The sequence below is a fragment of the Helianthus annuus genome, chromosome 12, assembly GCF_002127325.2.
Source record: "Helianthus annuus cultivar XRQ/B chromosome 12, HanXRQr2.0-SUNRISE, whole genome shotgun sequence".
Taxonomy (NCBI): domain Eukaryota; kingdom Viridiplantae; phylum Streptophyta; class Magnoliopsida; order Asterales; family Asteraceae; genus Helianthus; species Helianthus annuus.
Window position 1 is genome coordinate 10,901,707 of NC_035444.2, and position 27,816 is coordinate 10,929,522.

Below are 27,816 nucleotides of genomic sequence, written 5' to 3' on the forward strand. Positions count from 1 at the left end.
CAAGAGGACCAAGTTAAACCAACTCGAATCGTTTTCAGATTCCCAATCAGGTAATGATGTTGTTGAATCTTTGTGTTTTGTTGTTGAATCGAGGCATGGCGCTTGGGTGCGATTACACGAATCCTCGCTGCAACTCGTGGTGGGAAATAAACTAGCATCAATTGGGATGTTTCCATCCCTTTCGATCTATGGGTGATTTTGGAATGGAATTCACTGGTACATCAAATAAATCTTTTAATTAGAAAATTATATTTTAGTTTTTTTAAAGTTAAATAACCTTTGTAACCTACATCAGAGAAAACTTACACCACCTATCCCATGAGACCCCATTGTTTTTTATTCTATGCTTATACCACAGAAAACCAATCGATTTAATCTCTTTAATGATGCCGTCGATTTTCACTTCCACATTAGCGAATCTCTTGTTGCGAGCCTTCCATAAACACCAAGATGCCACGATGATGATACATTTCAGCGCTATGCACTTGTTGCAAATCAAATCAGTAATTAATGCTAATTTATTGAGCTTTGTACATTTGAGTTAAGCAAAATGTGAATTTCAAATTGACGGTTATTATTTCTTAATTAAATTTAAAATAAAATATAGAAAAAAAATTATGACAATTGCTTTGAAATCAAGTCAGTAATTTTGAAATTCTAAATATACAAAATGGTAATTTAAAATTGACGTTCTTTCTCTTTTTTTTTCCTACTTTGCATATCATTTCTAATATTTTATTACTTTAATAAACCAGCATATAAAGATATACTCTCCGTACATTTGAAATTACATTTGCCACTGCATTCAGTTAAAATTTTTATTGGATAATCGGTAAGCTTGAGTTCCAACCTTGATATTTTTTTAAGAACATCCATGCTTATTATATTATCATATTACGTTTAACAATACTTATATTTTGCATATTCTTTTTTTTTTTGTACAATCTTAAAATGGAGGTTGCAAAGGTTAGCATGCTTAACGATCTTAATACATTCTCAAACAACTATTCGATTAGAGTGAAGATTGTTAGCATTTCGAAGAAGATGATGAATAATAACAAAAATGAAATATATCGTCTTGATATGATCTTCATGGATGAGATGGTACCGTATATAGTTGTCTTATAATTTTTTTGGGCATATGAATATCCAAATGAATATAACACCTTTTTTATTTAATCTGATGTTTCATATTCTTAGGGAACTATGATTCAAGCCAGCTGTTTGCATAAGATGCTAGGAAAATTCAAGGAATTTCTTCAGTTGGATGAATGTCTTCTTATCACCAAACCTTCTCTTGCTACTAATAACTTTAAGTCCTCTGCTAAGTATACCAAGAGAAATGACAAAATATCACTGTATTTCTATACTTCTGTTGAGAAATGCTTTGACTGGTCTGGACCGAAATACCGTTTTAATTTCGTTAACCTGAAGGATGTTGTTAAGAATAAATTTGAAGTTAATACAGTTATTGGTATATAAATCACTACATGATATATATCTATTGTTTTGTCTTATTGTTTTTTTTTCTTTTATTGTTATCACTTCTTAATGTTGTTTTCTTTTCACATTATATTTTTGTTTGTAGATTGGATTGGTTATGTGGATGTATGTTTCAATCTAGAGGATACGTCAAAGAAGGATGGGAGCAAAGGCAAGAGACTTAATCTTAGACTTGAAGACATTGAGTGCATTCTTTTTATTAAGTTGTTGCATTTTGACGTATAAACCATTATTAGGTTGCTTGATGTTATTATGTTTTATGTTAATATTTTAGAGGCCAAAAGTGTCCGGTTACTTTGTGGGATGGTTTTGCTATTGACGTGTTTGCTTACGTGAATGATAAGAAACGAGAGAAATATGTTGTTATCCTTTGTCATTTTGGTATGGTCAACCTTTACAAAGGTACAATTTAAACTTAATTAGTTTATTTTTTTTATTGTTATAGATTTATCTTTAGATTTACTTATATGTTTTAACTTTAACACTATTTATATTGATCTATATTTGGTTTTATTTTTAAATTCAGGCAAGCGTGGTGTTGCAAACGGCTTTGAGCTAAGCAGACTTTTTATTGACACTGACATTGAAGAGATATCCTCTTTTAGGAAGAGGTATAGTGTCACACCCCTTTCTGCGGCGGAAGCACGAGGTGTGATCATGAAAGGTTCTCATTGCATACAAAAGGTAAACATACTATTTGCTCAAAAATAACTTCAAACATTACATTACCGAAAACATAAGTCAAGTGTTTACAACACGAGATAGCATATTGTCTTAAAAGTTACAACTTTATTTAGCGAAAATAAAACATAGCGACATCCATGAGCGTAAGTAAGACCACGCGCACATCCATCCTAGTTACCTGAAATACATGTGAGTTTTGAAAAAACGTCAATATAATGTTGGTGTGAATTCATGCAGTTTTTGTATTTCACGTTTGTATACTTCATATGAAAACATAGTTTGTATTATGTAAAAATCAAGTTTTCAAATGTAAATCATGTATTCATGTGTACACCACGTACTCATGTATATCTCAAGTCTTTACTGAGTACCCCACGTACTCAAGTATAATTCCCGTTTTCTTGAGTACCCCACGTACTTCAAGTATTAATCAGGTTTTAGTATGATATGAATTTTATGTAAATAAAGTATTCCTGTAAATATCAGGATTGTTAATGGGTTGCAAAGCCATTAACATGTGACACGACATAGGAAGTCACCAAACCTTAGGCATTTAATTGGTATATTCTGAGACACAAAAGCACTACTCGATTCTCGCCCTCACCGAGAGTGTGGCTGCCCGGCACCCGTTAGATCTAACCTTTTGTTCTGCGGTCTAGGTATATTGTTGATTAATGGTGCTTATATACCCTATTCGTGACACGATTTCTCGTATCAACTCCCATAACGCCTCATACTTGGTTCTCGTTCTCACCAAGTGCGCTTCTTGTATTATTATATCACATCACGCTTGGTACTCGTTTCTCACTAAGTGTGTTTCTTGTATTCTTATATCACAACACACTTGGTACTCGTCCTCACTAAGTGTGCTTTTTATTTTCATACCATTTGTTAAACATAAAAATATTTGTAACATGTATTTCACCCACGAAGTTATAAAACTGAAAACAGTTAAGAGAAAAGAGGGAGCATGAACTCACAACTTTGCGTTCCTGTTAGAGCATGTGAGATCGTTGGTACTTGTACTGGATTAGTTTAGTTGTAATTTGTATGTCTTTTGAATGTTTAGGGGTTGTTTTGTAATTATCTAGAAGTAATATTCCTGACCTAGTGTAGTTAAGATTCCAGCAAATTTATAAATTTGCTGGTTAGTCAGGATGCTAGTATAAATACCCCAAGCATTGTAACACATTCAAGCTTTTGGCTCTTGGTGGAATCAAGTGTTGTTTACATTCTTATTGAGCTTTGATCTGATTTCCAAGGTTGTTTATTGTTACATCATTCTGTTTGGATTCAATACAACACTAGTTGTATTCCTCAATCCATTAGCTTCACCTTCATCTTCATTCTTGATATTTCTTGACTAGTCATAGTTCAAACACTTAATCAATAGGTGTTTTGGACTAAAACAACCAACCACTGTGATCCGGATACGTTTTGGGATCTACAATTTGGTATCAGAGCCTTTGTGCTCTTGGTTGTTGTGTTCTTGTTAAGATTTTTCATCGTTTTGAAGGTTTTTCAAAGTTTCAAGGTTTTTCAAATTTTTGGGCTTAAAATGGATTGATTTGGTGTGTTTAATTGATAGGTTGTTGTTAATACTTGGTTAAGGAGTCATTTTGGTCATTTTGGTGCATCAAAACATGGTTTTTGGGCTGTTTTTGAGTGATTAGAGGGTTTTAGTTCGTGATAAACCCTCTGGTTAGCGAAGATAACTTGAATGCAGCGATGAGTTTTTGAATACAGCGAAGATAATTTTTGAATACAGCGAATATATATTTTGAACGTAGCGAACATAGCGATATTGTCTGAATCGCTGAGTGTTCCGTCGCATAATCAGCAAATTAGCCGACTAACGTTCGAGCAAATTTGCTGATCATCAGCGAAACAGTATCATTTGACCCATTAGCGAATTTATCGAAGGCGACTTCGAGAACCGTGCTAGCGAATCACAGCGTTCCTATCACGGTTTCCGGCAATTATAACCTAACTTCGTTTGGTGTTTGATTTGTCAGCGAAGATAAATTGGTGTTCGTGCAGGATCCAACATCGTGTCAGCGAAGATAGCGAACAAGTTAGCGGAGATCATCAGTCAACTTCGTTCGCCGGCGAAATTAAAGATCTGTCAGCGAATTTAAGCCTGTTTCAGCACACGTTTGTCAAAAACAAAGAAAAATGTCGCTAAATCAACTAAGTCCAATCGCTCAAGCGGAACTTGAAACTGGAACCACAACTCGCCCACCAAAGTTGAAAGGAGCGGAAGATTTTAGCACTTGGAAAACTCGCATTCAGTCGTTCTTCGAGTACACGGATTACAATCTGTGGCTCTCCGTTACGGCCGGACCTCACGTTCCTACGGTAGTTAGAGGAGATTCGGTGGTTCCTAACAACGATGCTACCACCTTCACTGACGAAGACAAGGCCCTCATTCAACGTGATCGTCGTGCACACGCCGCTCTAACCATGGCTTTATCAACAAACGACTGCAACATGTTTGAAGAACACCGAACTGCTAATGCACTCTGGAATGCATTGATCGAGTACTATGAGGGAAATGAAGAACTGATCGAAAGCAAGAGAGATATGGTGCAAAAGCAATACGACATGTTTTGCGGAGTCCGTGGAGAGAGCCTGTCTGATCACATTAGCCGCTTCCTAAACATGATGACCAAAATGAAGAAAGCTGGAAATCCTGTAACCAATCGTGCTGCAATAAAGAAATTGCTTGACTCGCTCCCCAAGGAATGGAGCCTGCAGTGTATGATGATCAAGAAGGAATTCCTCAACAATCCTAATCCTGTTACTCTGTCAGATCTGATCAACACTCTAAGGGCATTTGAAATGGACGTAAACAAGAGAGAGATGAACACTGCTGGATATCAACCTAAAGCAACTCAACCTTCAGCAGGACTGAAGAATGTAGCGTTTCTCGCTTCAGGGGGCATTACTCCACAAGCTTCTGATCTAATTTATGCAAATGCTTCCGCAAGCGCATCTAAAGCCCCACAAATTGTTGAGAAAACGATCACTGTCGATACTCAAGCACTGAAAGTTTCAACCGAGAATGTGGCACTCTTCAACACTTTCCTAAGCAGCTATGAAGCCCTAATGTCTGGGGAATTGAGGAAGGAGATGTTTACTGCCGAAGACATGTATCAGGTTGATCCAGATGATATGGAAGAAATGGATCTGAAATGGCAAATGGCCATGATCACTCTGAGATTGAAGAAGTTTCAAGACAAGACAGGCAAGCGATTAGGTCTTGGAAAAGCTGGTTTTGATAAGTCTAAGCTGAGGTGCTACAACTGTAAGAATCTTGGACACTTCAAGCGTGACTGTCCGATGTTGAAAGAGGGAAACAGTGAAGCTACTCCTGCTGCTAAACAGATCACTGCCGAAGAGAACAAAAGCAACGCTTCTCCCAGCACGCCAAAGGCTTTGGTTGTTGAAGACTATGACTGGAGCGAAGAGATCACTGAAGCTAAGGAACAAGTCAACAAAGCACTGATGGCCAAAATCTCTAGTGAATCATCTGCAAAGCACTTTGAGAAGCAGACAACGGGAATCCCAACTGGAAACAATGATGCTGACCAGGGATTGAAAGGTATTCTGCCTTCAGTGGAGTCTGGTGATAAAGCTGAAAAAGATGCTGAGAAAGGAAAGGATAAAGTTCAAGCTACAGCCATGAAAGCAGATGCATCAAAAGAGAAGGCTGACAAAGACTTGGTAAATAGTATTCCACTTAGTTTCAAGGAGAAGTTATGCTCCGAAGCATGCGTTGATGTCGTGGCACATTATAAATTCCTAAATCTGGAGTTTGAAAGGCAAAAGGACAAAGCTTTAAAAATTAATAATGAGCTTAAACAAAATGAGGCTGCATATCAGAGAAAGTTGAACTCAACTTTGGCTGAAATGCAAACTCTTAAAGAATTTGTGTTTAGAAAAGATTTTATCATAAATGATCTTACTGAAAGGTTAGAAAAAGCGTTAAATGAAAAGAACAAACTCCAGATTATAATAGATAAATGGAATGTCAGTCAAAAGGCCTTTACTGACATCAAAAATTGCCAACGACCAACGTTTGTGAAAGACGGGATTGGTTATAAGGATAGGCACGGAAATGAAAGAAAACTTTTCTTTCCGCCTCACAGCAAAAACTACGTGCCTATGCCTACTCCTCATCCCGAAAATGATCTCATAAATGAAAAGGCCTCAGTTGAACAAAATGAATTTTATGAAAATGAGACAACTGCTAACTGTTCTAAAAGCAATGCAGATTCCATTGAGTGTAAAGAAGATGTGTGCGATGATGATGGAGACTGCGGAGGGTCAAAAATAGGAATTGGTTATTCAGGCGACAGTTATTCCACCGTTAACTGGTTCGTCTGGAACTGTTCTAAAAACAATGTTAAGGATGAATGTAATAGTTTAAGTAGGATGGATGACTGTAATGGCCAAGTGCCTAAAACTAAATCTGTGGATGACTGTAAGGGCCATGTGCCTACATTTGAGACCCGTGATCATGAACCTTATGTGTCTGAATGTCATGGTTTGAATTATGCGTGTCGTGATGATAATGTTGCTTGTGAATCTCCTGTATTTGTGCCAGAATTAAAAAGGAATAGCTTTGGAAAATTCCTTACAAAGGAAATTCCCGAATTTATTCCTTCCAGAACAGGTATGACAGAATCAGAAAAGAAAGCTACTGAAGATCAAGATGATGTAGAATCAAGCGCCATTACCACAGAAGACGAACAGACATCAGAAAGTTCGCATTCAGAAATCTCAACTGAAGATCAAGCAACAAGTGATGAAAGCTTCGAATGTTCAAGTTGTGAAGCAAGTGAAGAACAAAATTCAAGCAAGGACAACACGTCTGAAAGCTCACTCAATTCAGACAGTGATGAAGAATTTCCCGAAGATGAAAGCAGAGTGGACAAGAAAATGAAGAAAGCAAAAAGCTCAAGATTCTCATCACATACATCATCTTCTCACACCAAAAGACCCAGACATAAAAGATGTTTTCGCTGTGGTCATTTAGGACATACAGCGAAACATTGTAAAACCAAAAAGTTTCCTAAACCAGAACATGATTTTATTACAAACGTCACGCAGCAACTAAATTATCTTAAGAAATCTGTTAAAAATCTGGTTGATTCAACTGCGTATCTTTGGAAACAAAAAGAGGTCAAAGTGGGTCAAAACCACGATAGATTTGAAATGAAACAGATTTGGGTTCCTAAATCAAACTAATCTGTATATTTGTATATTTGTATATATCAGAATAAGCTCCAGAAATGGCTTCGAATGCTCATGGAATACATCTGGCACGTCGACAGCGGATGCTCAAGACACATGACGGGGTTAAAAGAACTATTGAAGAACTTCCGCTTTATTGATGGCGACTTCGTGTCCTTTGCCGGAGACGAAAAGGGAGGGAAGATTGTTGGAGTAGGCGATGTAGTATCCGAAGCTCTCACACTGGAAAATGTCAACTATGTTCCAGAGTTATGCTATAATCTCATGAGCGTCTCTCAAGTGTGTGATAAAGGAATCTCAGTGCTGTTCAATGACATGGAATGCCTGTTCCTGAAGCCGGGTTATGTTGTTCCTGCAGAAATGATCATGCTTACTGCTCCAAGACAGAACAACACATATGTGCTCAACATGAAGAATGCCAAGACAAATGACAATCTAACATGCCTTATCTCTAAAGCTTCAGAATCGGAGTCACTGCTTTGGCATAGACGACTGGGCCATGTCAATTTCAAAAATATGAATAAACTATCTAAGTTAAACTTAGTTAGAGGTCTTCCGATTAAAGAATTTCCATTTTCTGAAAAATGTATTGCATGCGCCCAGGGAAAACAGCATAAGAAACCTCACAAGACCAAAGCAGCGAACACGATTTCTGCACCACTTCAGTTACTGCACATGGATCTTTTTGGTCCTATCAGTGTTAAAAGTCTCGCTAAAAGCTCTTATTGTTTGGTTGTAACAGATGATTTCTCTCGATTTTCATGGGTATATTTTCTTGAATCAAAGAGTGAAACTGCTGAAGTCTTAAAAGCATTCATTCCCTTAATAGAGAACGTAATCAAACGGAAAGTCAAGTCCATAAGAAGCGACAACGGGTCTGAATTCAAAAATCAGACATTCATATCATTCTGCGCAGAAAAAGGGATTCATCTTCAATACAGTGCAGCCAGAACTCCTCAGCAAAATGGAGTCGCTGAACGCAAGAACAGAACGTTGATTGAAGCTGCAAGAACCATGCTGGTGGACTCCAAGCTTCCAATTATATTCTGGGCTGAAGCAGTTAATACAGCATGCTACGTTCTGAACAGGGTGCTCATCGTGAAACCTCATGGAAAGACAGCATACGAGCTTCTCTTCAAAAGAAAGCCTCTTATAGATTTCTTCAGGCCATTCGGATGTTCGTGCACTCTGTTGAACACTCAAGAAAATCTCGTCAAGTTTGAAGCTGTGGGTGATATCTGCTACTTCATGGGGTATTCATCCACTCAGAAGGCTTACCGTGTTTACAACAAACGAACAAAGATGGTGATTGAATCGTACTATGTGGACTTTCAGGAAGGAAATTACACCAACACTGGAAGCACTCCTGACTGGTTCTATGATGTGAGTGTGATCTTCAATAACTTTGAAATTCCGGAAACTGCGTCTGACCCTGAGCCAGTCGAAGACGTTCAAGTTGAACCCTTGTTTGACTCGTCTGACATTGGTTTCACTCCTTTCACCACTCGATTATCTCCATCATCTGCTGATCCGATTATGGCTGTGAATGAATCAAATGGTCACACTTCGCCTGAGAACACCCAAGAAAATGGTGCTTCTTCTTCACAGGCAAATGTGAATGAGCCAACTCAAGACGATGATCCGCCAATAATCTATGTCGACGAACACTTCACCAACCTTCCGCAGCAAATCGAATCTCTGACAAATGCAGGTTACAAGACAAACAAAAATCATCCTCTTGAAAATGTAATCGGCGCAGTAGAAGAAGGAGTACGTACTCGAGGGCAGTCAGCTAGCATCAACAAAGGTCTCTTCGCAGCCTTTCTTTCACAATCAGTTCCACGTGACATCGAAGACGCTATTCAAGACTCCAGCTGGGTTCAAGCGATGCAAGAAGAATTGTCTCAATTCAGGAAACTCAAAGTGTGGGAACTCGTAGATCTACCTGAAGGAAAGTTTCCTATCGGTACAAAATGGGTCTTTCGAAACAAGATGGATGATCGTGGGGTGGTTATCAAGAACAAGGCTCGATTGGTGGTGCAGGGTTTTCGACAAGAAGAAGGGATCGACTACGAAGAGGTTTTTGCTCCAGTCGCTCGATTGGAGGCGATCAGAATATTCCTGGCGTATGCTTCCTACAGAAACTTCAAGGTCTTCCAAATGGATGTCAAAAGTGCGTTTTTGTACGGGAAAGTTAAGGAGGAAGTTTACGTGTGTCAGCCTCCTGGGTTTGAGGATCCTCATTTTCCAGGGCGCTATTTTAAGCTGGATAAAGCACTGTACGGCCTACATCAAGCCCCACGCGCCTGGTATGAAACTCTGTCCACATACCTTCTGGATTGTGGTTATTCCAGAGGAACGATTGACATGACACTCTTCACCAAGAAGGTAGGGGAAGATGTTATGCTAGTCCAAATCTATGTGGACGATATCATATTCGGGTCAACAAACGAGGACTTGTGCAGAGAATTTGAATCTATCATGAAGGCAAAATTCGAAATGAGCATGATGGGAGAACTGAATTTCTTTCTGGGTTTAGAAGTGAAGCAAAGGGAGGATGGAATTCTGATTCATCAAGCTAAGTATATTCGGGACATTCTCTCGAAATATAACATGAATGACTGCAAAGTGGCAAGCACGCCATTCGCCACCCAAACAGAGCTCACTTTGGATCCTCAGGGAAAGTCAGTGAACAAATCTTTCTATCGCTCAATGATCGGATCTTTGATGTATCTGACAGCAAGCAGACCTGATATCATGTGGGCCGTTTGTCTTTGCGCTCGTTTCCAGACAAATCCAAAGGAATCACATGAGATTGCCGTAAAGCGCATCTTCCGCTATCTGAAAGGAACACCAAAACTAGGGCTTTGGTATCCTAAAGATAGTAATTTTGACTTAATTGCTTATTCTGACAGCGATCATGCAGGTTGCAAAGTGGATCGTAGGTCGGTTTCAGGAGGATGCCAATTTCTGGGAAATCGGCTGATTTCATGGCAAAGCAAGAAGCAAACAACAGTGTCCACGTCGACAGCTCAAGCGGAATACACTGCAGCATACAGTTGCTGTTCACAAGTTCTCTGGATACAGAATCAGTTGCTGGATTACGGAATCAACATCATGAAGACTCCGATATTCATCGACAATGAGGCTTGTCTGGGAATTGTGAAGAATCCCGTGCACCACTCCAGAACCAAGCACATCGAAATCCGCATTCATGCAATTCGAGACGCTTACGAAAAGGGTTACATTCAAGTGGTGCCAGTGGATACGACACAGCAACGTGCCGACATCTTTACGAAAGCTTTTGACAAAACCCGTTTTAACCAGTTGGTAACCTGGTTAGAAATGGTCAATTTCCTTGATTGGAAATGAATCTTGTGTTGATTAAAAAAAAAAAAAAAAAAACTTTTTAATTAAATATTAATAAAATAATAACGTTTTTGCTTGTTGAAAATAAAACGGATATTGAAAGACGTCGCCTACCAAAAAGATTTTCTGTTTAAAATTTTATTTTCGGGCAAATGGACTTACGAAAATGAAAATTTTAGGGGGGATATTCAGAAAATCCTTGAAACAGGATGCTTATGTCAGACTCCTGCTAGAGGAAGTGATAGAAAATTGCTAACACTTTGTCATTTCTTTGAAACAGAATACAATATACAATCAGGGTACCAAGCAACGATGTGTCAGTAGATTCAGCAATACCGACGAGTAAACTGCTGGTAGGGAGCCGAACATAATGTCTACACAAGAATTCTGGCTTTTCTCAGGCATTACGCACCTCAGTGGGTAACACGTTGCGGCATATGGCTTAATGGTCTTGAATCTTGCGTTGACGGATTGCCAAAATCTGAGATTTCGGGTCTTTATATTGGGATTTCATTCGGAGGATATCATAGTTGCTCTTCTGCTGTACGGTGGTACTGACCTAGACGCAAATGCTATGATATTCTCTTATTAATAAGTGCCTATTAAAAAAAAAAAAAAAAAAAAAAAGGCCAAACCCTGTATAATAAGCGCCATTATTGGCCAAAATCCATAATAAGTGCCATCTTTGGCCAAATTCTCTGATAGATCAGTAGGCAACTCTGCTGTACGGTAGTACTGACCTGTTCGCCGAACCATTTATCTTAACCCTCGATAGTTCCTGGAATCTCTGTTGTACGAAAGTACAGACCTGATCTCCGTTCTATCGTTGAAGAGAATGAATTCAATATACTCACCCGTTATGAGGAATCTTTGTGCATACCTTGATCGCGGGGGTATGTCCTGATGTGGGACTCACGAGGGCGTAATGATTCTATTTTCAATAGCTTGTGTAGGGGCCATCGAAGACTTGTCAAAATTACCGAAAACATGATAAAACACGCTCTCCGAAGGTACGTTGAAAGAAGGATGCATGGATTTAAGCGGACAAACATACTGACAGTTTTTCTTGTGCCCTGGTTAGTAATATAATAGCAATAATATATAAAGAATGTGGCAAGTGTTGGCAGTATGATCTTCTGCAGGTAAGTTCGGTAAGCGTCAGTCATTTCAAGAAAATCTAAGTTAAATGAATCCTAGCAATGCAAGAAAGTTGAAGTTCGGAGTCAAAATGGCCCAAATTTTAGCATCACTATAAATATTCCAAAATAAACAAGCTTTCAAACATAAACGGGCACGTTTTTCGAGAACGTCTGAAATCCTCAAGCAAAAACCAAACTTTTTGAAATTATATATTAGCCGGCGAAATTAAGATACCAGCGAACATATAAGTTCGCTGGTTACTTTTTGACCGTACCTATATATATTTTTTTAACCGTCTTTTTTCAAATTTTTACTTCATCTTCCCTTTCATCACCGGTGTTAACCCACTCTCGTTTTTTTCCGATAACTGGTTTCTCAAAACATCAACACAAGATTTATTTGCATTCAAAGAATATCAGGTATGATTGTCGGTTATCTTTATAGTTCATTGATTCGATAAGTATCTGTTTTAAATCTCTGTTCTTCGTATATATCATTTTGTTGAAAATGTTTGAAGTTCTTGGGTTATCTATTGGGGATGGGAATTTGTATCAGTTATTGAATTTGCATTAGAAGGTGTTAATCATGTTCCTGTTCGCATCAGTTGTTGTTTTTAAGTCGAGTCGGTTTTGTGTAGATTAAAAGGGATTTAAGAGGAATCGATTGATCATGAACAGGTTAGGGGTTTTTGAAAAGGGTTTTATAAGAACATCTTGAACACAGCGATGAATACAGCGATGATAGCGAATTTAAGGAAACCCAAAAGTCTCGAACGCGAGTTCGAGCAATCAGAGAGCGATTTAATTCGCTCGGATAGTGATCAAAATCGCTATCTTCGCTGATCAACCATTTTCGGTAATGAATCGCTGTCTTCGCTATGTTCGATAGCGAAGATTCACTTGAAATCACGACTGATCCACCAGCGAACATAGCGAATTTGTCGTTAGTTATCAAGATCAGAAGTGTTGGCGAAGTCAGCGAAGACCGCAAGTCTTGAACGCGAGTTCAAGCACCGAGCCACATACTCTATTTCGCTCGGTTGGCGAGATAGATCGTGATCTTCGCTGACAAATCAGTTCCGTGTCAGAACCATGTTTTCATTATCTTCGCTAGCAGATTTAACTTATCTATCCGGTAATCTGTGTCTTTGGCCAACATTAGCGAAGAAAGCAACTGATCTGGCAGCGAAGTTGTTGTATATATTCAAATTTTCTTTAATTGATTTCTTTTCATGGTTAAATTGTATATATCTTATGTAAATTCTAGTCTCGTACATAGTTTATCTGGTATCCACACACTCTAACTTGCTTCGTTTTCTGTGCAGAATGGTGAAAGTGCTCGAATGGGATAAAACCCTCAAGCATAACCAGAGTATAAATCTTAATCTAGTTCCAACCAACTTCGAGGACGTATCTAGATGGGTTCACGATAGCAGAATCAGTTATGCAGTGGAAACTTCCGTTCCTGTCTACCCTCTTCATATTCGAGAATTCTGGGAGAACGTAAAGCTGGAATCAATTAACAACAAACCGGGAATCTCTTCAACAGTACGCAATAAAAGAGTTGAAGTGACAGAGGAAAGGGTACGAAAAGTTCTGAAGCTCAAAGACAACAGTGATGAACCACAAAGCATGAGTCAAGACGATATTCTTGACGGTTTCAAAGGAATGGGATACGCAGGGGATTTTAGAAATAAGAAGGAGATTAAAAGGGGCGGTCTAACTCAGGATTGGAGGTTTATTGTTTATGTAATTTCGACAAGTCTAGCGCATCGAAAAGGCGGGTTTGATGGCTTAAATTTGGAATGGTCTGCAGCTATGCTGAGCCTATGCACAAATCAAAAATTCAATCTCTCTGGATTAATTTTCAATTATATGAGAGAAAATGCAAATGGAGCGACTTGGGCGATGTATCCGAGATTTATTCAGATGCTCATAAATGATCAGCACAAAGACCTCCCCAATGACGGAAACACCTACAAATTCCACGTGCCCACAAGTAGACAATATACTGAAATCAAAACCAACGAATGGGTTTTGTTGCACGACTGGATGTACAGAGCTGAAAGATTACCCATCGTGAAAGCTGCATATCAGAGGTACAAAGAAGGGGTCAAAGCTAAACAACAGAAAGCAGCACAAGCACAGGCCGAAGCAGCCGCCAAAGAAGGAAGTAGCAAAGAAAAACGAAAGGGCAAGCAACCTGCAGATGAAGAACCTCCTAAGAAGAAAAAGACAACAGGAGGTTCTGAACGTTTGATGAGTTCTGCAATCAGGGCGGCACAAACTGAAGAGCAACGCAAAAATATTCAAGATCTGAAAGCCATTCATGTAATTCAGGAGAAAGAGAAACGAGAAAAGAGCCTGAAACGTAAAGAAATATCTTCTTCGGAGATGCCCGAAGTAGTTCCTGAAGAAGTTCAAGACCTAAATGACTTCGTTGATCAAATTCTTGTTGATCCTGACGAGGCACAAGCACGCGAAGGTACTTCAAAGGTTTCCCCAGTCAAACCCACCAGAATCTCAAAACCACCCGTTGTTCCACAAAGGCTACGACCATTTCAAGACTTGTTCGATCGATTGATAAAGGACACCGGGCCTTCCGTGGCGAAAGAAATTTGTTTGTTAAAGAATCAAGTCAATGATACAAACATCCTGAGAGAGAAACTTAAGGATCAGAGAAAGAAGAACAAGGAAATGACGGCATACATGGCCAAGCAAGCCAAGTTTGTCAGATTTCAGCAAGCCAGTTTGGAGAAGCTCTACAGGATGATGCGGGGAATATGTGAAAAAGCGAACATTGAGCCGATGTTTACATTTGATGAAATCTTCGATTTTGAAGCTTTCATTCAAGAAGAAACGGCTCGCAAAGAAAAGGAAGCCGAAGCAAAGAAAAAGAGATTAGAGTCGGTTGAAAAGGCATTGGAGGGAAACGAAAGCGAAGAAGAGGAAGCAGATCGAGAAGTCATGCCACCAACCTTTGTTGAGTGGGGGCTAGAAGACGAGGTCTTATATGAGCAAGAAGACGGCAAGACATTTGCTCCTGAACATCCCGAGTGGTTCAGAAAAGAACGAGAAAAGCTCCCTGATCTTCATCAAGTGATAAAGGTCGTTAAATCTGAGGAAACTGAGAAAATAATTAGCTGGATGTATGATAACCTCAGGGGCATGTTTGTAGTAAAGAGACGGGGTGGTGTGATACAATATTTCGCAACAGGATTTGATCTTTTCTCGCTCCCAAGGTGGGATTTAAGAGAGCTTGGGCGTATGAATTTGCTCAATCATGGTGACAGAGGCATCGGAAGAGACTTTGAACGTCTAATTACAAGTGAATGCGACAAGAACTTCCCGAATCATGCCCCACAGCGCCCAAGACGCCGAGTGTCCAAAACTTCTTTCGATCCAGTAACAGGCAAGGGAAAGGTGACGTGGGTTATTAACCCTGCTAAAGTAGTCACCAGAGTCAAGCTTCCGGAAGAAATCCCTGTGGCACTTAAGGATTTCAAGAAATGGTTCTACGATAGTCAAACCGGTGAAGCTGTAATAAGGTCGAACGACAATGTTGATATTCGAATACTGGACCCTATGGACGTGTTTCAGTTCGGGCTGTCTGATCTCACCATGCTGAATGCGAGTCGTATCAATGTCGGAGCTGGAAATGCAAATCTTGAAGAGGCAGCACTGTTTCAGCGAGCAGTGGAGCGTGCCTGGAGATTAAAAAGGGACATGCTCGACATGGTAGACAAAATAGAGAAACGAAAAGAGAAAGAGCAGAAAAAGAAAGAAAGTCGAAGGAAAAAGAAACACGAGAAAACCATGGAAGGAAGCTCTGCCTCAACTGCAGTTCAAACCACCACCGACTCTCAAGCCACACCAACACCTCCGGCCTCATCCACATATGAGGCCGCTAAGGAGGACCCAAAATCAAGTGAAGCCAACGTTAATCAGGAACCTCCGGTACCACCAACGGAGACTGTCGCACCACCAGAAACGATCGTTATGGAAGAAAATCCAATCGAGCCAGAAAAGCAAACTACGGAAGATCCAGTGGTTACAACAGAAGATCCAGTGGTCACCGCTGAAGAATGAGAAGACAAGCACGCAACGATCTAGAGGGGATATTGTTAGAGCATGTGAGATCGTTGGTACTTGTACTGGATTAGTTTAGTTGTAATTTGTATGTCTTTTGAATGTTTAGGGGTTGTTTTGTAATTATCTAGAAGTAATATTCCTGACCTAGTGTAGTTAAGATTCCAGCAAATTTATAAATTTGCTGGTTAGTCAGGATGCTAGTATAAATACCCCAAGCATTGTAACACATTCAAGCTTTTGGCTCTTGGTGGAATCAAGTGTTGTTTACATTCTTATTGAGCTTTGATCTGATTTCCAAGGTTGTTTATTGTTACATCATTCTGTTTGGATTCAATACAACACTAGTTGTATTCCTCAATCCATTAGCTTCACCTTCATCTTCATTCTTGATATTTCTTGACTAGTCATAGTTCAAACACTTAATCAATAGGTGTTTTGGACTAAAACAACCAACCACTGTGATCCGGATACGTTTTGGGATCTACAGTTCCTGTGCGTCGTAAACTTCACCGGGTTTGCTTAATTAACGTCTTAACCTATACGCGTTTTCTTAACGTTAGTTACTAGACTTGCGTCGCACAAGTACAGTCACTCTCTTTGGTGTATATATTCTTATGTTAAAAATATTTTATATTTTTAACTAAATATCTTACTTATTTTATTTTCTCTAAAATTAATATAAGTATCTCGTGTTTTGCACTTTGCACCCGAATTATGTATCTTGTATGTTGTATGTGTATTTTTATGTTTATACTCCTCATGAGTATTTAGTGTATTTTTAAGTCTTAATACGCTAGCACGTATAACACATACTATATACACTTAGCACGGAAGTTGGTGATAAAATAATATATATTTTTCTCTCAAAAATATACATACTTGTATCCATTTTTATTCTTGAAGAAATCCTCATTTCTTATCACCAAAAATTAGGGAAACCTTGGTAATACTCTTAAATACATTTTTAGGGAATAAGTTTCTCAAAAACTTATATTTTTCTAAGTGTCAAAATTTATAAAAATTTTGACAGAGTTTCCCCTAAAAATGGAGGTTTCCCATGTTTTCATAACATGTGTTTATTTTCTTTTAAAATCGTCAACAACCATCAACAACAATTATCAATAATAATCATCAACAACAATCACTAATTTTTCCATTTCATGAACTTGAATATTTACAAAAATGTGTAGTAACTTACTAGCACATTTAGTAAGTCTTGTTATCTTTAAAAATAAGTTTAATTTCTTAAAAACTTTATTTTTAAAGAATATGAAGTTTCACAACTTCTAGTCGGTTTTTACGAAAATTATTTCTTTGTTACAACTTTTGTTACACAAGTGTCCACACACTTGTTTGTTCACAAAAACACCTCTAGTTCATGAAAGATCCGGTTTTAAAACATGGTTTCGTCTTACAGTTGGTTTTTTCAAAAATACCACTTGTAGATCTTTAGATCTACTAGTTTAGAACTCCATTTCATAAGAAAAATTATTTTTACACAAGTTCATGTTACCATGTAGTAGTGTTCTTCATCTAACCACTTTCACACTTTAACATACTCTAGGTCATGTTTTATGAACATAACCTAGCCGGGTTAGATGATGATCCGAACTCCTACTAGCATTAAACAACACAAAATAATCATCACAAAACAAGTTTAACAAGTTTTACACCATTACTTTCCTTTTATATCCAACAAGTTCATCATTTTACAAGACTTTTAGTTGGTGATCTTTCGTGTTTATGATTTTTAGCCATTAAATCATCTATTAACCATCAAAAATAATAACAAGATGAAGATTTAAAGCACTAACTACTAGCACAAGGCTAGGGAAGTTCAAGAGGGTAAATGAAGTGGATAAAAGCAAATGGTGATGGTCCTTCAAGATTCGCTTGCACCGAGCTTCGTTAGTGGCCTTCTTACACCCTCTAGTAGCCTTAGAATGGAAGGAAGTTGAATGAAAAAGGGTGGTGGTATGGTGATGGATGGAGCCGTGAGCTCTAGGGAGGTGGAGAGAAGGTTTTGGTGTTGTTGAATGATGAGGATGAAGTGAGAATGAAGTCTAGTGGTTTTTATAATTACCTTCCAACATCTCATTAACCACTAGGTCTTATGTCTTCAAGATACTTAACCATATCAATTAAATAATTGAAAGAAATCATGGGGTGTCCCCCACACTTACACAACCGGTTATGGGGGGGGGGGGTGTCCTAGTTCCATTTCAACTTCCAAGTTACAATCTTAGTTAGCTTTCAAGTATAATAAATCTAGTGTTAAGAGTGTTATTTAATGTATAGTGTGTTAGGGTATTCGAAGACCCTAACTAGCTTAGAAAAAGAATAACAATGTTATTGACATTATTTTTATGTTCCGGATAAAGTCCGGTTGTTCGGTTGGATAGTAATCGGTTAAAGTGCTAAATTACACTTTTTAGTGTCTTTTAAGTACCCTTCTTGTACCCTTTCAATTCCCAACACTTAGGGAAATATTCTGGATGATAAAACGAAATTTCTGCATAATATTCATATGTTTAAATGCTGAATTATACAAATTCTGCACTTAAAGTGCGTTTCGGGTGCTTTTTAGTGCTTATTTTTGCTTTCGCAATGACTATAAATTAAACCCTTATATGTACTCTTGGGTTTTAATGTACTGTTCTCGTAGGACCTACACCTAGGCCTCAATTCTAATGTCTGACTGCTTTCTGCAGTTCTGTTGACACATTGTGTCTTACCAGTGAGTTTACTATTATTTCTGACGCAACACTCTCGTTTATGCATAAAGCAGTATTTTGTAGTATACAACGTGCATGAATTCACTTATTTAGCATGTAATCAGTCGATGTTGACATTTAAGCACCTAATTGTAATCATTAAATAGTAATTAAAGTGTACGGAAGTTACTGGTTTTGTGCCAGTTGTCACATATAGTTAGTAATATGCATATAAACATTGAACAATATTATTTTGTACTTACATTTATTTTTTACGTTTTAATTTGATCACATGAATCTGTTTAGGTATGTAGAGAAAATTTCTGCTTCATTTTCATCAAGTGGAAGAGAGCTGCCAACGTTCAGAAAAAGCTTAACCGTAGAATAAGATTGCAAAGACTGTAAAAAAACATTATGGACATCCTCTTGACCCTGAGTTCTTTCATTTTGATCGCAAAGGAGACTATAGGCTGGTATACCATTTTTTATAATAAACTAATGATTTACGTTTATTTGTCTGACTATTATTTTTTTCCACACAATACATGTAGCGTCTTCCTGCTGAAGTTGCGAGACGAGCAGGTCTTTCTCTTTATCTTCATCCTTTGAAAGTTCAAAACATGGTTGGAGTTGTGGAAGTTTATGATGTTAAGTTGGAGTTAAATGAATTGAAGCCGCGTTATGCGTAGGACGGTTGGCGAAAGTTTATGACTGACAATAACTTGAGGTTTGGTGATATGTTGCATTTCACATACGTGTCTTCGCAACAGAAGACAGTATTAAATCAAGTTACATCAGTTTAACAAACACATTTTAAGTCTGATCTGTTATCAGATACAAATTATGAATTTTTTGATGGTGATGTTGTAGGTTTTTTCCTTAAATTATTAACTTGATGATTTGTTGCTATGTATGGCTAAGATGATAAAACACTGCTATTAGCACTTTATGTTTTAAATTTTGCCAATTAGATTATGTGTTAAACTATAATCCTTTAAGTCGTTGTTCCATTTTCTTGAATTCTATCTAACTTTTTAAAGAACTTCAATAACAAATAGTGGTTTGAACATTTGTTTGCCTTTTGGTCAATAGTTAATGGAAACCCATGTTAGGCTCAACAGTGTTTTGAAGAGGAAAATTGTGTTAGAAGACAGTAGATCTTAACAAGTTAAAGATCTGTTAAGGCTTAAACAGATGTTTGGCATTTAACAAATGTTTGGTCTTTTATATCAGATGTTTGAACTTAAACAGTTGTTTGACCTTAAACACATGTTTGACCTTAAACAGATGTTTTGCCTTAAACAGATGTTCTTCTTCTATATCAGATATTTGGACTTAAACGGATGTTTGACCTTAAACAGATGTTTGGCCATAAACAGATGTTTGGCCTTAAACCAAACATCTGTTTAAGCTCCACATCTGTTTAACTATTTGTCACTATCTTATTGACTTTTGGTTAACATCTGTTTCAAATTTGGTCAACACCTTATTTTGTAAAAGAGGTACAAAAACAAAGATTTTTTCAAAATTCCAAATCACCGTATCATGTAAGTGCATTGATGTAAAAGTCGAAATGATATTATTCATATGGTCCTGTTGTGCTTTTGTGTGTCCTCTAATATGAGTTCATGATCTAATCCGGTGATTTGAAGACATTGATGTTGAATCGAATGAGATGGTTGATGTAATGTGATCGTATTACAAACAAATAGTAATTAATTAATCTAAATAACTTTCCCGAGCCCGGGAAGCAATCCCGGGTAAAAACCTAGTTAATTAAGAATAAATAAAAGGGTTAATAAAATGTAGGAATACTCACAACATGACACATGGCAAATATAGCCCTAATAAATGACAAGTGGTAAAAATTAAAGAAGAAAGCCTACAAATCATTCATGTGTACTTTATTTTTATTTATTAGTATAGAGATTAATTAATTAGTTAAAAATAGTAATAAACGAGATAAATGAAAAAACTACTTAATAGTTTACAATTATACCCTTTGTTGTTTTTTTCTTTCAAATAAACCTCCATCTAGTTTGTTTTTTTTGAAAGGCGAACTTTATTAACACACAACAAAACGACGGGAATCTCCAAGGCGGAGACTCCCAAACCAAATTACATCACATCAAAACTGAAAGACTGCCAATCCCTCCAACCCACGGAACCCTGTTTACAACGATTAGAAAACCAAAGAAAACTTAAAACTTTAATATGTACAATAGTATTGTTTTAATAGATACGCTTTCTTCCATCCTTTATTACATTGAACTGGTTGTTATTGGTTGGTCACAAAGTAAAGGTTATTAGTCCGATCAGTTGGAATATTTAATAAAGACAGAATTAAAAACATAAACTCTTTTATCTTCTTCATTAATATATCTGGTGTTAAAAACTAAAATACTAGTTGTAGTACAAGTTCAAAGGTGAATGTTTATGTGATGTCCAACAAATCCTCCTACACTTCGCTTTTGATTATTTAAAGAAAGTAATAAGCGTTAATTATACAAATAGTCATCTGATTTGACCTTAGTTACATGGTTTAGGTCTACATTTAATAAAGTTACATGTTTATACGTGGGTTATGTAGTTTTCATTTTGTAATAATGGTCTTCTATAAAAAAAGATATTTTTAGCTTCTACAAACTTTAGGGCCTATTTATCTAATTTATTTATCTAATAAAAAAGTCTTCTATAAAAAAAGATATTTTTAGCTTCTACAAACTTTAGGGCCTATTTATCTAATTTATTTATCTAATTAAAAAAAACATGTCACACACATAATACTTAGTTGTCATAACCAATATACGACGTTGTTGATTACTGGATTTGGGTAATTTGATGAAATTTCTTGTAATTTTACATGGTGTTGTTGATTGATACCCTGAAAACTTTGACGTTTTTATAATCAATATATGAAATCTAATAGAAAAAAACTAAGAATAGCAGGGCAATTTCTTTTTTATTAATCTCGGCCTAACCTGGATTTAGGATATCTGTTTGGTATTCAACATTACTGCTTCTAAAATTACCTTATATTTCTTATTAACATTTTGTGTTTTGCATGTTAAATATGCTACAACTTGAAAATTGAACTGCCTTTCACAGGTTTTGGGGATTGAATTCGTGTTATATTAACCTACAGTTCAGAAGTACCGTGTGTTAAAATGCTAATGTGTGATTTACTGATCTGGTTTGCTTTTTAGAGGCGAAATGTGTGTAGAAGAAATCTGTATCTCAGAGAAGAAACCGGATTGTGAAGAATGATGATACTTTTGTTGCTATTGTACTTGCAATGAATATGTGAATGCTGCTGCTACAAGTGCAGAGTATGCTAACTATGAGTATAGTGCATGTGGAACATATTCGAATGTTGAAACATATCATTCAAGCTATGGTCTAGACGTCTAGCTGCACCGGCAAGTGTTGATAATGCAAAATACAATAGTCATGAGGGTTATAGTGGGCATAAAAACCATGCGAATTATGAAACTAAATGGAGCTTGCAAGAGGACCACGTTAAACCAACTCGAATCGTTTTCAGATTTCCAATCAGGTAATGATGTTGTTGAATCTTTGTGTTTTGTTGTTGAATCGAGGCATGGCGCTTGGGTGCGATTACACGAAATCCCCGCTGCAACGCGTGGTGGGAAATAAACTAGCATCAATTGGGATGTTTCCATCCCTTTCGATCTACGGGTGATTTTGGAATGGAATTCACTGGTACCTCAAATAAATCTTTTAATTAGAAATTTATATTTTAGTTTTTTAAAGTTAAATAACCTTTGTAACCTAACTTTGTTATTTTCTTGTAGATGGAGCTAAGTGTCGCAACTGATATGTGTCGAATTCCCACCGATTCTAGATTCTAGCAATGCGACACGAATCAAATCTGGAGTTATATTACAAAATATGGAGCAAGTATAATCGAGAGCAGAGGTGGTTATTTCAACCCGTTAAAAACATATGGGTTGAATGTCTTACAACCTTCTTCGCAAGCCCTTTTGACTAGAGGTAGCAATTTAACCGGTCTACTTATGAATGTGTCGGGTTATTTTTAATCTACCCGGGTCAAATGGGACAAAAGTCTTCCAAAAAGTAGCATGTAGTCTGATTTGTTTGAAGAATGCGTCTCATGTAATTCTTGAGTGTTTATGCTCATATATTTTGTTTGTTTGTTTGTTAGTTGTTTGCTTTGTTAATTAATGATTAGTAAATCTACATAATGGGTTGGTCGGGTGGGCTGCTGGGTAAGAACAAGCCTACTAAAAATGGTTATTTTGGTTCCGACTTCCGATCAGGACAAGTTGGGGTAAAAGATGTTACATCGTAGCACATGCCGATTGAAAAGTAGTTATTTTGGCCCGGGACAGGTTGGTTTTAAAAGACGGGTTCGGGTTAGGACTGGCCAATTTAAAATGGTCATATAAAAAAAAGGTTGCATGCCCTGTATCACATAGGGTTATAGCCTGCAAAAGTTAAATTATGGTCGAATTAAGTGTAATGATAACATTTACTTGCCATGTTTTTCTAGGAAACACTTATCTTTATTTATTATTGCAGCTTTGATACAAACCAGAGTCGTGTATCTCTGTATATGACTGCAGTGGCTTCTCTTCGTCAGTTAGTTCAAAAACCAACCTTTACGATCAGTTTGTATTTATTAATGGATTTGAACTAATATATAGAGTATGGTACTTGCTGGTTAGAAAGAACCTTTTTAAACTAATCCGACCTGAACCCATTTCAACTCGACCCCGTTCCAACTCGAACCAAAATAACCGTTATTTTGAATCAACCCGTTTGACCCGGCATGCCACCCGACCCGCTGAATTTGCCACTTTTAATCATGATGTCATAATTAAAGATAGTCTTGCATTATTTTTGCTTTTAATATGTGCATATTTATTTTGACATCTTGTATAATTATCCTATTTCTAACATTGACATTCTAAATGCCCATATGATTAACTAGTGTTATTTACTGTTTTGTTAGATCTGAATGGTTCCGGAGCTATGTTATTACTGCTCTATCATCCCCATCATTTCTTCTTGACAAAATATCAAATTATTTGTCAAATTATTTCACTAATGAGAAATCTATGCTTCTCTTAGTGATAGTTTAGAGTAAATTACAACCGGTGTCCTTTACATTTGTATCAAATTACAACATGTATCCTTTAACTGAAGAAACTACAGGCTATGTCACCAGTTTTTAGCATGTTATGTCCTTTAGCCCTAACCTAGTTGAGTTTTTTGGTTAAGTCTTACCATGTGCCTCTCACATGAGGGCAATATGGTCTTTTCATCTCAATTTAACATGAATTTCGATTTCTCCTTTGCATCTGATAACATCTGATTGTTCATATTCATCTCAAAAACCATAGCTATTGTCTATGTCTCTCAAAACATCAATAAAAAAACCCTACAGAAAAAAGGAACGTGAATCAAACCTTGTAATGGGTGTCTTCTACATATGACAAGCACTAGAACAAAACGACATCGATGAAATTTATGGTAAGCTTCCATCATCATCGTAGTCAGTTCTTTTGATTGGTTTGATAAAAAAAACAAAGATTAATTCCAAAATATTGTTTATTTATTTATTGGTTTGAGAAAATGGAGGGGATACAAGAGATTTATTTATTTCATTTTTTAATATAAAATTGGATGAAAAGACCATGATGCACTCATGCGAGAGGCACATAGTAAGACTTAACAAAAAATACTTAACTAGGTTAGGTCTAAAGGACATAACATGTTAAAAACCAGTAACATAAAGGATAGCCTGTAATTTCTTTAGTTAAAGGACACCGGTTGTAATTTGATGCAAACGTAAAGGACACCGGTTGTAATTTACTCGATAGTTTAAGTGATTGGTTTCCAGGCATTAAAGAAGACATTGAGAGCTCCTCACATTGAGTGTAGTTCAAAAGCATAATTACTAAGTTTAATCTTGCTTTTTAGTTTTCTTTAGGGATTTTTATGACAAATACAAGTAATACCTTTTTTTAGATCGTGAGGTAAGTTTTTGATGTTGTCATTTAAGTAGTTCCATTTGCTTTTTCTTTTTTTTTTTTTTTTTTTGAAATGTATACTTTATTCATACAGCACAACCATAAAAAGGCTGCCCAAGCACAACCATAAACAGGCTCAAGCACAACCATAAACAGGCTGCCCAAACACAACAAATAAAGAACTTACATCAGAGAGAACTTACACCACCTATCCCATGAGACCCCATTGTTTTTTATTCTATGCTTATACCACAAAAAACCAATCGATTTAATCTCTTGAATGATGCCGTCGATTTTCACTTCCACATTAGTGAATCTCTTGTTGTTACGAGCCTTCGATAAACACCAAGATGCCACGATGATGATACCTTTAAGCGCTATGCTATCTAATGACGGGGGTAGCTTAAGCCTCAATAAAATGACTAAGAATACATAACAACTTGAAGGGTTAAAGTGTTTAAAACCCGAGAACTAAGGTGTACAACAAAAAGAACGAGTACAGTAATCAGTCACTTACTTCACTGATTGCTTATACAACTCTCCCACAACCGCAAAAGCAAGCATGTGCACAGGGAACTCTCTTTTATCCGCAGGTCCGAACCCTTCAACCCCTAAAAGGGTAAGTCCCTCACTGCAAGCCAGATTCAGTAGTCAAAGGTTTCTCCTTTGAGAAACCTCTTCCCCTATAAAATGCACGCCATGACAAGCATGCCAAACATTCCGGAATCAGCAGAAACTATCTTAACTCTCTGATTCTTCTTCTCCCTCCCGAGAACTTGCTTCATGCTTGCTTCTCTTCTTCACACTAAATAATTCATCTTCTCCGACGATTGCTTACTGGGCTGATTTCTAATCAGTTCAGGATCTAAGGAGAATAACAACAATACTAGTGAACCTCTCTCCACGTCTTGCAGACGTGGGGGGACCCCACGACCTGCGTTAGGCAAACTTCAACCCTTGAAGCCTTTTGCCTAACCAGTCTGATCACTACTTCAGATCTCATACTCGTTGTAACAACAAGTTGGCGCCCACTGTGGGGCTACGCCAGTCATTTCTCTCAAAAGAAGACTAGTAGTGTAGCTCCATTCTTCCTGAAATCGTCATGTCTTAGTAGTGGGCTATTTGTTACTTGTATAAGGGTTATTAGTTAATTTGTTGGTTACTGGGACTGTGAAATAAATAAATTCATGGGTGAAAGCATTATATGGTAACCAACATGAGTCGAGTTCATGTTTTGGGTAACCGACTTACTTAAGAATAAAGCATTTAAAGCTTCAAAACTTTCTGTAATAGGTTTCCAGGTGCCACACCAGGTAACAAAACCAAACTTGGTTTAAAGATACCAACACATCAGCTTACCTCATCATTTTGACTGTGTAACCAATATAGTATGAAGTTTTGGAGGTTGCTTACTTTAAATAAATATTTGAAACCTTTTTCTGGTCCAAAAAAGTTACCGAAAGTTAGTTCCTTTTTATGTGGTTAACCCTAAAGTTAATTGTAGAGTGACAGATTAAAAACTGAAGTTTGTGTTCATTCCGGTTCGTTTATACTATTAACTAAAAAGGACGGTCCGATGGATCGATAAGAAGCTCATAAATCGTGCTTTAGTTAAATGTTAGATTACTTTGTAGTAATATAGTTTTTGTTATCGCAATTAGCCATTACAGATTGTTTATAATATAAAAAAACGGATGAAAATGCGTGTGACCCGACACAACTTGTTTCGATGCACACGTATAACTCACCCGTTTTGACATGTTACCCAACCAGACTAACCCATCCAAATTAGTTTATGTTTGTATAGGGCCACTTTCATGTGTGGTAGAGAACCGAACTTTGAGCTCACAGCTGAGGAGAAGGACGAACTCAGTAAACTGATTTGGGATGATTTCTTAACCATGACTCGGTCAGCAATCAACAGCAAAAGTAACTTGACTTGTCTTTAACTTTGTATATTTTCCGGTAGTTGACTATTTGAATTTTTTTACATTGACTTTTCACCTCAAGAAACCATGATTTTTCCAATTTTTGGAAGTTAATGGAAAAAGATTTTGTTGGAGCAGCTACTGATCTACGACCCAGCTGTGGTGTAAATCGAATGGTGAGTCTGCTGATAATCCTACAATTATGCTCCATAAGTTTATATATTATACATGCTTCCTTGTTTGCTTTTCTTATTAGTTAAAAAAGAGTAAAATGCCATTTTTGTCCAGAGATTTGGCCAGTTATGTGACTTTCGTCTCTAAAGGTTTGTTTTTCTGCATCTGGCCAACCGAACATAAAAGGAAATACTTGATAGTGGCTAATAGAACCAACGGGCCTATTAGTCACATAGGCCATCTAATATACCCGACGTTTGTGACCGGTTTTGTATCTGTTGTTACAGATTCGGCTGATTGAGCTTGATCGGAATCAGGGGTTTCAAATAAAGTGGTGGAACTTGGCAAAAACTCGCCTTTTGGTGGTTTCAGCTTTTAATGCGTATGTCACTGGAGGTGGGTTCCATGGGGTCACGTTTGTGAACAAATGGTGCGATGTTTTGTGGCTAACTGAGGAAAGGTGAACCTGTAGTTTGCAGGTTTCCAAAACTTTTTTTTCTTTAGAATATTTATTTATACCTTTGTTTTCATTGGGATTAAATTTGGGATTTTGTGTTGTCTGAATTCATTTAGAGCTACAAGCACCGACTCTTGCTTTGATTACCATATCAAGAACTTCCAGATCTTGTGTAAGCTTTATCAGAAATTACAACAAAATCATCGACAATCAGCACCGTGACTTCTTCATATTTACAAGCGAGAAGCAATGCGGTTATTCCAACGAGTTGAATATTCTTCCTTACAACGGGTCGGCGCGACAGGAACCGGTCAACAAGATTGACAGTTAGATACAAAGTCTCTTCCGTAAGTTCAAACTTGTAATGAACCTATTTTTTTTTTCATCATAAGTTGTTATAAACATTAATTCTGCATTTGGTATTTGGTATGGTATCATAAGTTATTATAAACTTTAGTAATGTACCTCAATTATCCAATC

The 27,816-nt window shown here is 37.2% G+C and overlaps 3 protein-coding genes across 27 annotated transcripts; all 3 read left to right on the plus strand.

The window, feature by feature from the left end:
- On the plus strand, positions 1-27,816 carry LOC110894063. 25 transcript variants are annotated; one of them, XR_004874458.1, is made up of 7 exons: positions 22,005-22,483; positions 22,576-22,774; positions 26,570-26,706; positions 26,788-26,881; positions 26,962-27,028; positions 27,167-27,358; positions 27,453-27,816. XR_004874458.1 is itself a non-coding variant. In XM_035980777.1 (6 exons), exons 3-6 carry the CDS (start codon positions 26,595-26,597, stop codon positions 27,665-27,667), a joined length of 510 nt encoding a protein of 169 aa, XP_035836670.1. In that variant the 5' UTR covers positions 1-50; positions 22,576-22,774; positions 26,570-26,594; the 3' UTR covers positions 27,668-27,816. The 25 variants fall into 25 exon arrangements, 4 of the variants coding, with proteins under 4 accessions (XP_035836670.1, XP_021996923.1, XP_021996921.1 ...); XR_004874459.1 differs by having other exon boundaries at positions 26,816-26,881; XR_004874462.1 differs by having other exon boundaries at positions 26,570-26,686.
- Positions 952-3,278, plus strand: LOC110892417 (replication protein A 70 kDa DNA-binding subunit E-like). Its single transcript, XM_035981175.1, has 6 exons — positions 952-1,104; positions 1,201-1,474; positions 1,589-1,688; positions 1,778-1,905; positions 2,030-2,114; positions 3,257-3,278. Exons 1-6 carry the CDS (start codon positions 952-954, stop codon positions 3,276-3,278), a joined length of 762 nt encoding a protein of 253 aa, XP_035837068.1.
- LOC110894062 lies at positions 4,031-6,786 on the plus strand. The gene is made up of 2 exons (XM_022141227.2): positions 4,031-5,913; positions 6,464-6,786. Exons 1-2 carry the CDS (start codon positions 4,363-4,365, stop codon positions 6,524-6,526), a joined length of 1,614 nt encoding a protein of 537 aa, XP_021996919.2. The 5' UTR covers positions 4,031-4,362; the 3' UTR covers positions 6,527-6,786.

What these genes read in the sequence shown, in the direction of transcription:
- LOC110892417 (XM_035981175.1), top strand. Translation starts at nt 952, where the DNA reads ATGGAGGTTGCAAAGGTTAGCATGCTTAACGATCTTAATACATTCTCA. An exon ending in CTTAGACTTGAAGACATTGA is followed by an intron (nt 1,689 to 1,777) that starts GTGCATTCTTTT and finishes TTAATATTTTAG; the next exon opens with AGGCCAAAAGTGTCCGGTTA. An exon ending in ATATCCTCTTTTAGGAAGAG is followed by an intron (nt 2,115 to 3,256) that starts GTATAGTGTCAC and finishes TTGAATGTTTAG; the next exon opens with GGGTTGTTTTGTAATTATCT.
- LOC110894063 (XM_035980777.1), top strand. Translation starts at nt 26,595, where the DNA reads ATGTGTGGTAGAGAACCGAACTTTGAGCTCACAGCTGAGGAGAAGGAC. An exon ending in GCTGTGGTGTAAATCGAATG is followed by an intron (nt 26,882 to 27,166) that starts GTGAGTCTGCTG and finishes CTGTTGTTACAG; the next exon opens with ATTCGGCTGATTGAGCTTGA. An exon ending in TAATGCGTATGTCACTGGAG is followed by an intron (nt 27,276 to 27,452) that starts GTGGGTTCCATG and finishes GAATTCATTTAG; the next exon opens with AGCTACAAGCACCGACTCTT.
- LOC110894062 (XM_022141227.2), top strand. Translation starts at nt 4,363, where the DNA reads ATGTCGCTAAATCAACTAAGTCCAATCGCTCAAGCGGAACTTGAAACT. An exon ending in AGAAGGCTGACAAAGACTTG is followed by an intron (nt 5,914 to 6,463) that starts GTAAATAGTATT and finishes AAAGCAATGCAG; the next exon opens with ATTCCATTGAGTGTAAAGAA.